The following is a 13876-nucleotide window of genomic DNA, read 5'->3' as shown; positions in this document are numbered from 1 at the left end:
GGCTTTTGTTTTAAGACAGGAATTGTCTCAGCTTACCCCACACATTGAGTTTAGTCTTTCACATGCAACCAAACACTGTGCATTTGTGGGTAACCACCTGTTTTCCAACGACAACGGGAAATTCAACAGAATGCCCCGTTACACTGCGGTCGCTGTTGCCCGTAGAAAATCAATGAAAGCCCAAGAGAGAGAAGACATCAGTCATCTTTATGTGGACATGTTGTTATGACTGAGCCTGTGTTGTTGCTGCTGCAGTGCAATTGTTGATGCAGTGCTGTTATTCTTGATGCAGAGCTGTTATGGTTGATGCAGTGCTGTTGTTGTTGTTGTTGTTGTTGTTGTTGTTGTTGTTGTTGTTGATGCCGTGTGGTTTTGTTCTGGTCCTGGCAGGACATGGGGCAGCAATATGAGATCCGGCGCATGTCGCTGGAGGAGCAGCGGAACCACCTCCAGCAGCAGCTGGAGAACCTCCGCGAGGAACTCAACGCCAAACTCAGCATCGCCAACCAGGAGGCAAGGAACACTCTCGCAGAACTCATAGAACTCATAGAACTCACCCTTTTAATTGAATTGGATTGGATTATTTTTTAATGTCCCCAAGGACCAATTTAGTTCATAACAAGTAGACACCAATAATTCACTCAATCATCATAAAACATGAGATCATACATAAGCAATGCAATGTAGCTATTTTACCTTACATTAACAGCTTCGAACACGTTTAGATGCTACACTCTCCTAAAATGAGGAAAATGTAGTCTCTGGCTTTGGCAATGTGTGCTTGGAATATGTGGTATTGTACTACATCGTTGTTGTTGTGAGTAGGACCATCTATTTTATACAAATTGGGTACCCCCTTCAAGTTAAATGGTGACACAGTATGTTGAAAACTGACAAATAGTGCATTTCCTACATGGTGTTACTTTAAAGCCTCTCAGAAAGCCTCTCCTAGCACTCCACTGGCTTTTCACAGCCTCTCTTATAATGGGGCTCGTAGACACAATGCATAAACGGCACCAGTGCTCTCGAAATATCTATCACTTCCAATGGCTTGCGCTACGCAACGCTGCTTTGCTGCTGCATCAAGCAAAGTGCTGTGGTGACGACTGTTTAGTGCTGAACCCAGAGGCCAGTACAAACTGCATAACTAGGGCCATCACTCAGAACTATCGCTGGCTTTTCAGAAATGCTTAGTTCACACAGCGCTTCACCTAATCACCTGATGGCTGCTCAGGAACGCTCCATCAACTTGGATCTATAATAGTCTTTAGAGGAAGGATCTCTTTGACACTTGAAAACTTAATGGCTTGTCTTGAATGCCTGTGTCCCTGTATGTTTTTCTTTTCATGTCACTAAAGCGAAAGGCTTTGACAAAAGCTTTGATATCTCCAAGTGGGAAATGATAGAAAATATTATATTATTTTTAGTATGACTGATGCTTTGACTCTGTTTGCTCTTTGAGACTTAATGGCTTGTCATCTGTATGCAAGAGAAACAGTTATTTGTAAAGTGACCGTGAGATTCAAATAGATGACTGATGTTTGAAATTGAGCACAGAAATATATTTTTGCTTGATTTTTTATCTGATTACATTGACTACACACTTATTCTTCCTCCTAACATTTTGCTGGGTATCAGAATCTGATTAAATGACACAAACCCACAAAAGACTTCAATTGGCAGACCTGAAGCTGCCCAAGCATGTGTCTAACAAGTCAATAGCAAAGCGCCCCACCCCACGCCTTCAGCACGTGTTGCATCTTGGATCGGTATCGATCTTTCAATCTTCGCTCTGAGCGCCGCAGATTAATTAATGATATACCCCGCTCGTCTCCTCGGCCTGTCAGGTGTCTCACCTGCAGGAGCTGGTGAAGGACGGCGAGCTCAATCTGCAGTCGGCCCAAGGCCACATCTGCTGTCTGAAGGAGACTCAGGAGAAGCTGCTCATGGAGCTGGACGCCACCAGGTCTCGCGTGCGCGAGACCAGCAACATGCTCACGGACCTCCAGGTGAGAGCCAGAATGACTCGGCATAAATCAGCACACATTTCTCTCGTTAATCCCAAGGGGGGGGGGGGGCTTGTCAAGGAACTAGCGAGACCAGCAACATGCTCACGGACCTCCAGGTGAGAGCGAGAATGACTCGGCATAAATCAGCACACATTTCTCTCGTTAATCCCACTGGGGGGGTGTGTGGGGGTGGAGGGGGGGTGGGGGGTTATTTATTATTTTGTCGAACAATTAATGCACAAAATGACTTGTCTCTGCGTGCTTTGACTGGCGATAAAAACATCAATGCGCCGGGGCTGTTTGAAGTGCGCTAGGCCTGGGAAATGGATTAGCCACCCTGGCAGAGTAATTAACAGAGAAATGAGTCCACACGCAGCTTCTGAGGCGACCCGCACGGCTGCCATTGTTCCTTTTCTCGGGGTCTTGGCACTCTAAAATGGAGACGCTCTCTCTCAGAGGACTCCATTTTGTGTTACGAGTGCTGTGGTTTTTTGACTGTGCTCGGTACACTGTGGTCGTGACTCATTCTGCTTTTTTTTGCATGTCTTTCTCCCACACCTAATACACACACACACACCCAAACACACACCAAAACACACAAACACACCCCCCACTCTCATGCACACACTCATCTCTGCACACGTACATATACCCTTATGAACAAATATACTCACACACACTAACCTACACACACACACACACATCTGAATGCACAACACAGGAGGAGATCGAGACCCAGAAACAGCAGCATGATGCCAAGGTCATCTCCATCAAGACCGAGGAGAAGCAGAAGATGGACAAAATGGCCGAAGACCTGGATATGAAGTGGACAGCTGCTCTGAGGTGACTTTCCTACTCCTATACTCATAGCTGCCCTCCCTCTCTTCTCCTCTTCCTGTCCTCTCCATCTCCTCTCTTCTCCCTCTGCCTCTCCCTCTTCTCTCCTCCTTTCCATCTCCCCCCTCTCTCCTCTCTCCTCCTCTCCTTTCCTCTCCTCTCCTCTCCTCTCCTCTCCGTTCCTCTCCTCTCCTCTTCTCTACTCCTCTCCTCTCCTCTACCCTTCTCCTTTTCCTCTCCTCTCCTCCTCTCCTCCATTCCTCTCCTCCTCTCCTCTCCTCTCCTCTCCTCTGCTCCTCTCCTCTCCTCTCCTCTCCTCTCCTCTACCCTTCTCCTCTACCCTTCTCCTCTTTCCTCTCCTCTCCTCTCTCCTCTCCTCTCCTCTCCTCTCCTCTCCTCTCCTCTACCCTCTTCCTCTCCTCTCCTCTCCTCCCCTGCTCCTCTCCTCTCGGAAGCTCTTAAATAGCACATCATGGTCTCCGTGTGTGCTCTCTCTCTCCGCTGCACAATCCATGGCAAATCCTATAAAGGAGTTGTCCAGGGGGATTAGCATATGCTAATTAGCGGCACAGTGGGTTGATATTGAATTTTCCGAGGCGGTGTAATTACTGACACTTCCTGGTGCTGAACTTTGGAGCGCCGGGAAACTCGCCGACGCGCTGCCATGGCGCTCCACTCACCGCTGTGACACGTTGTGATATCCGAACCCACTCCCGCACACACACACACTCCCCCTTCGCTCTCCGCCTGTCTCGCGTGTTCTTTATGCCGCGCGTACGTCTTCGCACTCTTTCATGTTTGGGCTGTTGCTGTCTCGCACTCTTTTATGTAGTGCTTTTGCTCTCTCTCTTTCTCTCTCTCTCTCTCTCACACACACACACACACACCCTCGCACGTCTGTCGTTTTATGGTTTTAGTGTCACACACACATGCTTCCCAACTCTCTGCCACACACACACTCACACACTCACACACACACACTCTGACGGTGTTATGTTTTGAAGCAGTCTTTATCACACTCCTGCTCCTCACTGTTGAGTTCCATGGCTTTCACTCAGTGTCAGGCACTTCCACCGTCCCTCTCGAGCGAGCGCTGAGCGAATACCTACGCGTTCACTCATACGGTGCTGAGTACATTAACTCCCTCTCGCTATCTCACAGTCTGCTACTCTGGAAGTGTCACTTATTCTCTCCCACCTCCTCTCTCTCTCTCTCTCTCTCTCTCTCTCTCTTCCTCCCACTGTGCTTCGCTCTGTCGCTCTCTCCCTCTCTTATTCTCAGTGTCACTATCATTCTCACTTTCTGTCTCTCTTTTGCCGTCTCTCTCTCTCTCTCTCTCTGTCACTTTCTGTCTACCCATCTTCTCTATCGTCTGTCTCTGTATCTCTCTATTCATCACCCCATCTGGCCGGCTGTCTCCCTCTCTCTCTCTCTCTTCCTCTTTTTTGGCTTCCTTCCCTCTCTCTTTATCACCCTCCATCTTTTCCACTCCTTCTTCCTCTCTCTCTCTTTTGCTCTTACATCTTCTCCCAGCTCCTCTCTAAAAGTGATATGAAATGTGATAAGATAACAGAATAAAAACAAGTGCAATTGCACCATGTTTCTACAAGTGGATATGTGTGTGTGTGTGTGTGTGTGTGTGTGTGTGTGTGTGTGTGTGTTTCTTCAAAGCGCTTCACAGATGAAGTAACACCCTCTCTCCCTCCTTCTCCCTCTCCCTCGTCTCCTCCCTCCTCCCTCTCCCTCCTTCTGTGTGTGTGTGTGTGTGTGCGTGCGTCAGGGCTGAGCTGGAGTCTCTGCGCGAGGAGCTGGGTGACGAGCACGAGGCGGAGAGGCAGGCCAGCCTGACGCAGCTCTCCCAGCAGAAGGACCTGGAGATGATGGCCGCCCGAGAGACCTGGCAGAGGAAGGTGGAGGACCTGCTGGAGCAGGTAGCTCTCTCCACACACACACACACACACACACACACACACACACGCACATGCACACATACATACACACACATACACAGAAATACAAGACGAGCATGCACAAACACACTGTAGATAGATAGATAGTTGCATACATACATAGATACATACTGTACATGCACACATACATACACATACAGACAAATACACATGCTCAGATTGCTCACATAGACACACACACACACCAACCTATACATACACTTTCGAACGCACAACCCACACACACACACACACACACACACACACACACACAGACACACAGACATACTAAGCCAGCCTATCTGGACACCCCAGGGGTTTGGGAAGCCTTTGATGGGCTGAAACAGGTGTGCCGTGTTGAGGCCAGACGAGAGCCCTGGAGAACTAGGAGCCCTGTGAGCAGAGCCTGAGCAGTAGCAGCTTACATGCCTTCCCTGGCTGGCACTGAGGGTGGACCAGCGACAACACTATTAGCCCCCACACACACTCCTCATTTATCTCTGCCGCTGGTGGGCAGAGGGGTTCGATATGCCCGGGATGAGTATCGACTCCCGCGCTGAACTAACACCCATGTTGTGGATGTTTCTCCTCCAACTTTAGATGTCGGAGCAGGATTTTGTTTGTTTGTTTGTTTGTTTTATGGGGGTGGTGTGTGTGTGTGTGTGTGGGGGGGGGGGGTTTCTTACGCGGCGTCTTCAGGGTAGCACAGTCTGTTCTGTCTGATGCCTCATCAGTCAATCTCGGGGGGGGGGGGGGCTTTGGTGTCATCCTGCAACACCCCCCCCCCACACACACACACACTAACACACACACACACACACACACACACACACACACACACACACACAGACACACACACACACACGCTCTCATTGATGCCCATCTGTCTATTTCCCTCTGCCTCACTGTCAATCCTCAATCACTACTGTCTCTCTGAGCGTTTAAAGTGCAAGAGTCGGAGGGTCTGTTTCAGACAGTCAGGCTTCACATGGGCTCTGTCAAGAGCTTTGAGACAATGCAGATTGGTGTGACGTAAATAAGTCCGTTTGAATTATCTTCACACGTATGCGCGGACACGCGTGTCCTGTGTCCGACTGGTGTGTTGGTTGGTGTGTCCACATCCTCAACAATGAAGAGGTGATATTCATGTGAACGTTAGGGAATGATTAGTATCTAGGTGTAGTCTGGCTATCACCATACTAAGATCAATCTTTTAACATTGAACATTAGTTTTGGGGAGTCTGCACTTTATTTCTACTGCATAAAAGGCGTGATCAATGGGCATAATTCAAGTGACTGTACGCTTGGATAGGCCTTCAACCAATCAGACCAACGATGCGGGTGCGCCTCATGGATAAACCATTTTGTGATGGACCTGGCAAACGTGAACAGGAAGCAGGGGACATAGATGTGCAGGTTTCCAGCCTGAGCTGCAGAGTGAAATCCAAATCACCGGCAGGTCAGACTGGGTTTTCCCAGCTAGTCTAATCTAGGTGCAGTACACAACCATTCATGGGCATGTAAGACCAGCTTTATTTACGACTCTGGGTCGTAATTCTGTGATCTGCTCTCAGTTGGAGACTTCCAACAACACAGCCTACAGTAGCACAGTACCCGCGCTGTTTCAATCACAGCACAATTTGGTTGTGTGTGCAAACTTACCCAAAAGCTTGGACCAATAAGAATAAACAGGCATAGAAAGGCCTAAAGGAGCACATGATGTAGTATGTCTGTGTTCGGCGCAGGTGTTTTGCAATCTGGCTTCATAGTGGTAATCTTCTGTCCAGTTATTAATTTGAATCTTCTCCAGGGCATAGTTTGGATTCATATTTCATACCGGTAAGATTATGATGAATGGTGCATATTTAATCTAGAGTAGATCTCATTTGAAAGGCGTAATTGTATTGCACTTTGGGGTCATATCCTCTGGACATCTACTGTAACTGAATAATACATACCTATTGCTCACATTTGTATGAAATGTGGGTCTCTTGTAAAGCAATTTCTGTTGACAGCTTATCAAAATGAAATGGCAAAGCTGATAATAATAATTTTAAGCTATTCTTTTCTCCAATGTGTGTGGTGTGTCCCCGAGTGTCCGCCGATGATGATGGTGTGTGTGTGTGTGTGTGTGTGTGTGTGTGTGTGTGTGCATGTGTGCATGTCCGTGTGTGCATGTGTGTGTGTACAGTATGTGTGTGTGTGTGTTCGCGCGCGCGCGCGTGTGTGTGTGTGTGTGCGTGCGTGCCATACATGTGCAGGGTGTCCATAGAGAGAGAAGTACAGCCTGAATAAAAGATAGTGTAAAATGCCAAGTACAGTACAGCTGCCTCTTTTACTCTTTTATTTTTATTTTCAGCTCCCTCTCTCCCTCCCTTCATTACTCCTGCTGCTAGAATGCCCAGAGATGCATACACCACTCTCTCTCTCTCTCTCTCTTTCTCGCTCTCTCTCTGTCTCTCTCTCTCTCTCTCTCTCTCTCTCTCTCAAATTCAAATTCAAATTCAAAAGTTGCTTTATTGGCATGACAAATGAAAACTTGTATTGCCAAAGCAATTGGTACATGTAAAGGTAAGACATAACAACAATTACAGAGACAAAACATATACATATACTTTAAACTGATATAGACATCTTTGTAAACATACTACTTCACTGAGATGTGTGAACAATAGTAAAGTACTACAATAGTACAACAAGAATACATCGGTTCAATAGAACTGTTCATTGAGAGCAGTATGTTGACTGGCTGTATGTGGATGTGGTATTTGTTCATCAGTGCGTTCGCACTGTGTGTGTGTGTGTGTGTGTGTGTGTGTGTGTGTGTGTGTGTGTGTGTGTGTGTGTGTGTGTGTGTGTGTGTGTGTGTGTGTGTGTGTGTGTGTGTGTGTGTGTGTGTGTGTGTGTGTGTGTGTGTGTGCGCGCGTGCGTGAGTGTGTATGTGTGTGTGTGTATCACTCGCTGTCCCTCAGCTGGTGGCAGGAGAAAAGGTATTGTGCAGCTATGAGACAGCTGTCCTTTTCTTCTCCTAGTAAGTATTGTAATTTATTTAGGTTTGGTAAAGAACTAAAACCAGGGTGTTTCTCATCAAGTTTTGGAAAGTAGATATCACGAACTGACTGGAATGAGTTGCACTCGGTCAGAAAGTGTAGCTCTGTCTCAACAACACTGTCCCTGCACTGCTGGCATAGGCGTTCATTACTTGGGAGCCATGTTTTTTTGTGTCTCCCGGTTTCAATGGCTAATCGGTGCTCACTGAGTCTATATTTGGTTAGTGTTTTCCTTAAATTTGTGTCTTTTATATTTGTTAGGTAGTCTGCTAAGACAAACCCTCTGTCCAATGTCAAGTAGCATTGCATTTGCATTTGCTCTCTCTCTCTCTATCTCCCTCTCTCTCTCTCCCTCTGTTTCTCTATCTCTCTCTCTCTCTCTCTATCTCCCTCTCTCTCTCTGTCTTTCTCTGTCTTCCCCCTTTCTCTCTCTCTGTCTCTCTCTGTCTCTCTCTCTCTCTCTCTCTCTCTCTCCCTCCGTCTCTCTCACTCTCTTTAATCCGCTGAGACAAAATTTCCCAGAGCCTCAAAGACTCCCACAGTGTAGGTGATCTCATCCGTTCTTCTTTCGCACAGCTCAGTGGCTGCGTCTGACTCGATGCGTGCACTGCTGCGTTAGCGTGCTGCTGCTACAGTACGGCTGCTGCTGCTGCTGCTACTGCTAAGTGCTAACGCTGTCTCTGCTCGTCCCTCTCTCTCCCCCCCCCTCCACCCCCCATCCTCCCTCTTATATTTTTAGACCCCGACTCAACAGCGCTTGCGATGAGGATTTGTTTTTCCGTTCCTTTGGAGTATATTTGCGCTCTTTATTAGTACTGCGGCAGTGTTCTCTCTCTCTCTCTCTCTCTCTCTCTCTCTCTCTCTTTCGTGTTCGTGTCTTTCGTGTTCGTCGGACTCTAATCTTGGCTCCAGCTCACCAGTATTTCAGATTGTATGAGGATCAAACTATTTGTTTTTGTTTTTCTTTTTTTTGTATAGATCCTCTTCACTCCCCTCTGTGCACGAGCGTGCTTGTGTAGGTTGGCCTGTTGAGATGCCGCTCCTGTGGTGGTGTTGTTGTAGATAGCCCTGTGGCGGCGCCGTGAGAGAGACATAGACCCTCACTGTGCCGTGTAGTAATAAATCATTGGCAAAGCCTCACTGTCAAAGACCACCTGCCGAGCGCACGCCAAGGTGTGCCGGACCCGTTTTCCTCAGGAGTTCCCCCTAATATGCTTTCAGCTGTCGCTAAAGGCCACTCCAGCTGTTAGCCAGATGATTTACTTCCCGGAAAAAGAAAAAAAAACAAGCAAATGCAATCAGTCATTCACAAACAAATGCAGTGTTTTTTTTTTTATTAAACAACCACAGGTCTTAAGGCACCGGTGATGTTTGTCTTCTGCTAAACTCCCAGTGTAGCCTCCAGGCCCCCACAGCACACAGAAAAGACAATAACAAAGCAATGCCATGAAGCACACTGCAGCCTGTCGAGCCGTGACACCTGAGATCCGCTCCGCTCCACTCCGCTCGCGGTTGTATGGAAAATTCAGACTCGTGTGTTTCTGTAAGCCGTGACTTTGGATGCTCCCTGTGTATGCATCTGTATCTCTCCTACTGTATGTTTACTCTCCAGCTCTGTGTTGTTTAATATTCTGAACAGTAACATCAAATCAGAAAACACAGAATCAAAAATGTGTAAGCGGTGTGTAAGGCATGTACAATACCTGTAGGGTCTCACATGGCATGTTTGAAGGTTCTCACGGTACCCATTTACAGGTTTTCTTGCCTGGAACTGTATAAAGTGTCATTCGGTGTGAACGGTGGTAGCGTAGTGGTTAAGGAGCTGAGTAGTCTGAAAAGTTGTGAGTTAAATTCCCGGCTTCCACTGTTGTGCTTCTGAGCAAGGCACTTAACCCCAAGTTGCTCTGGGGACAGTGGTCCATGTAAAATAATTGTCATAAGTCGCTTTAGATAGAAGTGTCTGCTAAATGAATAAGCGTAAATGTAAATGTCAATGGCACAAAGTGAGATTAACCATCAGCAAATATCTGACAAATGTCTTTCTCTCTCCCTTCTTTTTCTCTCCTCTCTTTCTCTCTGTTCTTTCTCTCCCCTCTTTCTTCATCTCTTTATTCTTTCTGTCTGTCTTTCTGTCTTTCTTGCTTGCTTTCCTTTTTCACCTCTATCTCCCTCTCTCCATCTCTATCCATCTCCCTCTCTCTCTCCATCTCTCTCTCTCTCTCTCTCTCTCTCTGTCTCCCTCCACGCTGTGGCTCAGATCTCGCTGCTGAAGCAGAGTCTGGAGCTGCAGTTGTCCCAGTCCAAGAGCGCCCTGCAGCAGATGCAGTCCCAGTTTGCCCAGGAGCGCGAGCACCTGGCGCAGGAGATGCAGGAGATGACCCTGGACAACCAGCACCGCGAACGACGCCTGCAGGAGGCCCACTGCATCGCCGTGCAGACCATGGAGGAGGCCCGCCAACGCAACCTCAGGGTATGTGCCGGTCACTAAAGCTCAGCTAACCTCAGGGTATGTGACGATCACTAAAGCGCAGCTAACCTCGGGGGATGATGCAGTCGCTAAAGCTCAGCTAACTTTATATTAGGGTATGTGATGGTCGCTAAAGCTCAGCTAGCCTCAGGGTATGTGACGATCACTAAAGCTCAGCTAACCTCAGGGTATGTCGCGGTCACTAAAGCTCAGCCAGCCTTAGGGTATGTCATGGTCGCTAAAGCTCAGCCAGTCTCAGCGTGTGTGCCGGCCACTAAAGCTCAGCTAACCTCAGGGTATGTCGCGGTCACTAAGTCTCAGACAAACCTCCTAGCACACAAACAACAAATGACTTACAGTTAGACCTGTTATGGTCCTGAAAGCCACAATATGTAGGGGTTTTTTTTAAAACCTTAACAGCTGTTAGTATTGATGGTACATAGATGTATAATAGACAGAATAACGTCTCTGTCACTGCTGATGTGTACCTGGTACACCTGGTAACTCTCTGCAGGAGTATGAGCCTATTCATCAGTTTCCAGTGCATTGGACACCCACAGTACTAAACAGGAATCTATCACCTTGAATAATCAACCCTGATAATAAGGCGTATGCCAATACAACATGTTGCTTCAAGTCTTGAGTCTCTTCAAGACCTCAGGCTATGTAGTGCTAGCCAGGGCTTGGCTAACCTCACAGTACAGTACTGTACTGTATGTGGTGGTTACAAAATGGCAACCTGTGGGTACATGATTCAAGCCAGAGCTTGTCTAACCTCAGGGTATGTGAAAGTGTACAGCCAAAAACCTAGGCAGCCTCAGTATACATTCGAGTCACAAGTGCTTAATATCCTAAGGGTATGTACCGTACATGCAAAGCAGGGTTCAGCTAGCTTAAGGCTGGGTTACCCTTACCAGTATTTAACCTGGATAAAGGCACAATACTAACCAGACGTTAGCAACTCAGGGCACAGATCAAGCTCACCCAAGTAGTAGAAGCAACATGAATGTACATTATGCCAACTAGAGTTGTAGTTTAGCATACAATTTGTGGAACCAGAGTTTAAGAGCAGCAACGCTAAGCTATTTAATGCTTAACACACAAGCTTGCCAATATCAGGGTTTTTTTTTTTTTTTGGTGTACTGACCTCAGGGAGCAGAAAGCTTATTACATTGTGCGTGCCCCATGGAAAGGAACACTAATCTGAGTGTATTAAAGTCATCATCTGCTATCTAATGAATATTGATATCCATCAGCCACAGGGGACTGAATGATATCCAGGCCCCACCGACTGTGTCCAGAGCACAGTCGCGCAAACACAAACGCACGGCTAAATCTGGATCTTAGATTCTCTGTGTGCACTTTGGTATACAATAATTAAGGCACTTACAGAAGCCGTTCACATTAAAAAACGGGTCAACCGCGGTGAATCACGGTCACGGATTTGGCTTGTTCCCAAACTTTGCCCTCGGTGGCAAACAAGTAAATGTTGGATCGTCATCCTAGACCTGCCGTGAACCAGTGTTGCTATTCCTGGGTCCCAGAGGCAGTGTGACAGGCGTGGTGAATCAGATAGTGTTCGTTTGAGTCATGGTTTCAGCTTAACATTTTCGGCTGCTTCAGAAGCACTTCCCTTGCTTTGTACTTTTTCTCATTTTTTACGTTTCATCACAAGTGGCTCCTTGATGCTTCAAGTGCCTCTTTGACACACACACTGATCTAGAAGAAAAGACTTTGTAAATGTGGTGTGCCACTGGCAGCACTGGGCCTTATGCCCATGAGTGTTTGTGTCTCTGTCGCTGTAGCAGGTCTCTTGAGGTGATGGGGAGCGTGGTTTACCCACCACACAGCACTGTACAGTGCGTCCTGGATACCGATGCGCAAATAAATAAACAAGCATGGCTTGATAGCATCTGACTGTGGAATGGATCTGATGCAGTGGTGACCCCAATCTGGTGCATTGTAAGGATGGATCCACCCAGGAATCCAAAGAAGAAGAAAAAACACCTTGATTCTGTCCACTAGCTAAACTGAGGTGTAAACTTGAATTTCCCCTTGGGGATCAATAAAGTATCTATCTATCTATCTATCTATCTATCTATCTATCTATCTATCTATCTATCTATCAAATCAGCAAGAAGGCAAATATTCACCAACATTTTCAGACAGCTATTCATTCACTTGTTTTTGAACTAACACATGCCAAGGCCTATCATTGAATTGTAACAATTTGAAGTTGTTTTGCACAGAAATATTCGTTAATATGGTTTTGTTTTTTCTAAGTTGCATAAAACACTGGCTGCGGCTAATTCACAGGAAATGACTGGATGTCTGTCGAATGATTGTCATCATCATTATCTCCCCATTACTTCCCCAACCCACCCTCACCCCCCCCCCCCCCCCCCCCGCCCCCCCAGGCTCACCTCCACCCTCATCCCACAATGCAGTGCAGTAGAACTCATCCTCCTCACCCCTACTGTTCGTCTTGTCACCATGGAAGCAACCCCACGGCATTGTCATCCTTCACCCCAGCACGACGCACTCCGTGACTTCAGTGATTCTGCTGTGGCCTAAGGGCCTTGGTGCCATCACACTCATGGTAAATGGGAGGCTGGTTTTTTAAAAGACTTAAAAATCTGCTGCCTAGGAAGCCTGGGTGAGTGGTTGAGCGGGTTGGATTTGGGGCTGCTATGGCTGTGAGAATATGGATCTCATTAGAACATAATGAGATGTTGTAGTCTCTTGTGGTGAATGTTACAATTTAAAAGCCCTAAATCTGCCTATGTCTGCTGTTTTTGAAGTTGTCTTTTTGGGGGGAGAGAGGGAGGTGGTGGTCTTAGCTGCAGTGACTGAATATGGATCATATTGGAGATTTTGTTGGGGAACTGGCAGTAAATGTTTTTCAAAGATGGCAACATCAAAAATGTTTAATTAGGGTAGGAGGTACTGGTTGGACTTGGCCTGGATGCTCCCTCCTGGATGCTCCCTCGTTTGTTTGAATCTCTTTGATCTCTGATTGGCCTGTTTGCTCGTTGGGTTTGCAACACCCTTCCCCATCTGTTCATAGCATGTTTGTAGTATTGGTGTGAAGTGAATTATTGTTTAATAAAAAAAGAAAGAGGGGAAAAGTTTTCCAAATAGCCTACCCTATTACATGTTTCCTTGTCTTAGAATTCGCTATCGGTATTGACCGCGCAATGACTTTCCAAGAAGACCAGAAGCTATAAGCAGTATCAGACTCATATTCTGACTACAATGTTGAGTATGACAACGTCAGGCTAGGTTGGACGGCGGGGGTGGTATGGGGTGGTAGTTGGACTAGGGTAGGGGGCGGTAGCTGGGGTAGATAGACTAGGGTTGGGGGTACTAATTGGGTTAGATGGACTAGGGCAGTATTTGGACTGGGATGGGGGGAATAGTTTTGGGCTGCTAGGATTATGGATGTTGTTTGAGAACTACAATTTGTCACCATTTATCATGTCCATTCATGTTGCTCATGAAAAGCTAATATTTAGGCTGATTGCTTATTTCCATTTGCCAGCCCCAACACTACTGTCACTCATG

General features: G+C 46.9%; 1 protein-coding gene across 1 annotated transcript in view; it reads left to right on the top strand.

Moving 5' to 3' along the window:
- The window catches only part of fam184aa (family with sequence similarity 184 member Aa), a 35706-nt gene that overhangs the window by 7041 nt on the left and 14789 nt on the right, over positions 1 to 13876 (top strand). The window contains exons 6-10 of the mRNA XM_062523586.1: positions 391 to 513; positions 1848 to 2009; positions 2731 to 2852; positions 4627 to 4777; positions 10103 to 10315. Of these exons, the coding sequence (XP_062379570.1) occupies positions 391 to 513; positions 1848 to 2009; positions 2731 to 2852; positions 4627 to 4777; positions 10103 to 10315 (771 nt within the window). The remainder of the gene's footprint in view (positions 1 to 390; positions 514 to 1847; positions 2010 to 2730; positions 2853 to 4626; positions 4778 to 10102; positions 10316 to 13876) is intronic.

The sequence above is a fragment of the Sardina pilchardus genome, chromosome 20 (genome assembly GCF_963854185.1).
Source record: "Sardina pilchardus chromosome 20, fSarPil1.1, whole genome shotgun sequence".
NCBI lineage: Eukaryota > Metazoa > Chordata > Actinopteri > Clupeiformes > Clupeidae > Sardina > Sardina pilchardus.
This window is presented reverse-complemented; position numbering and strand designations above follow the sequence as displayed.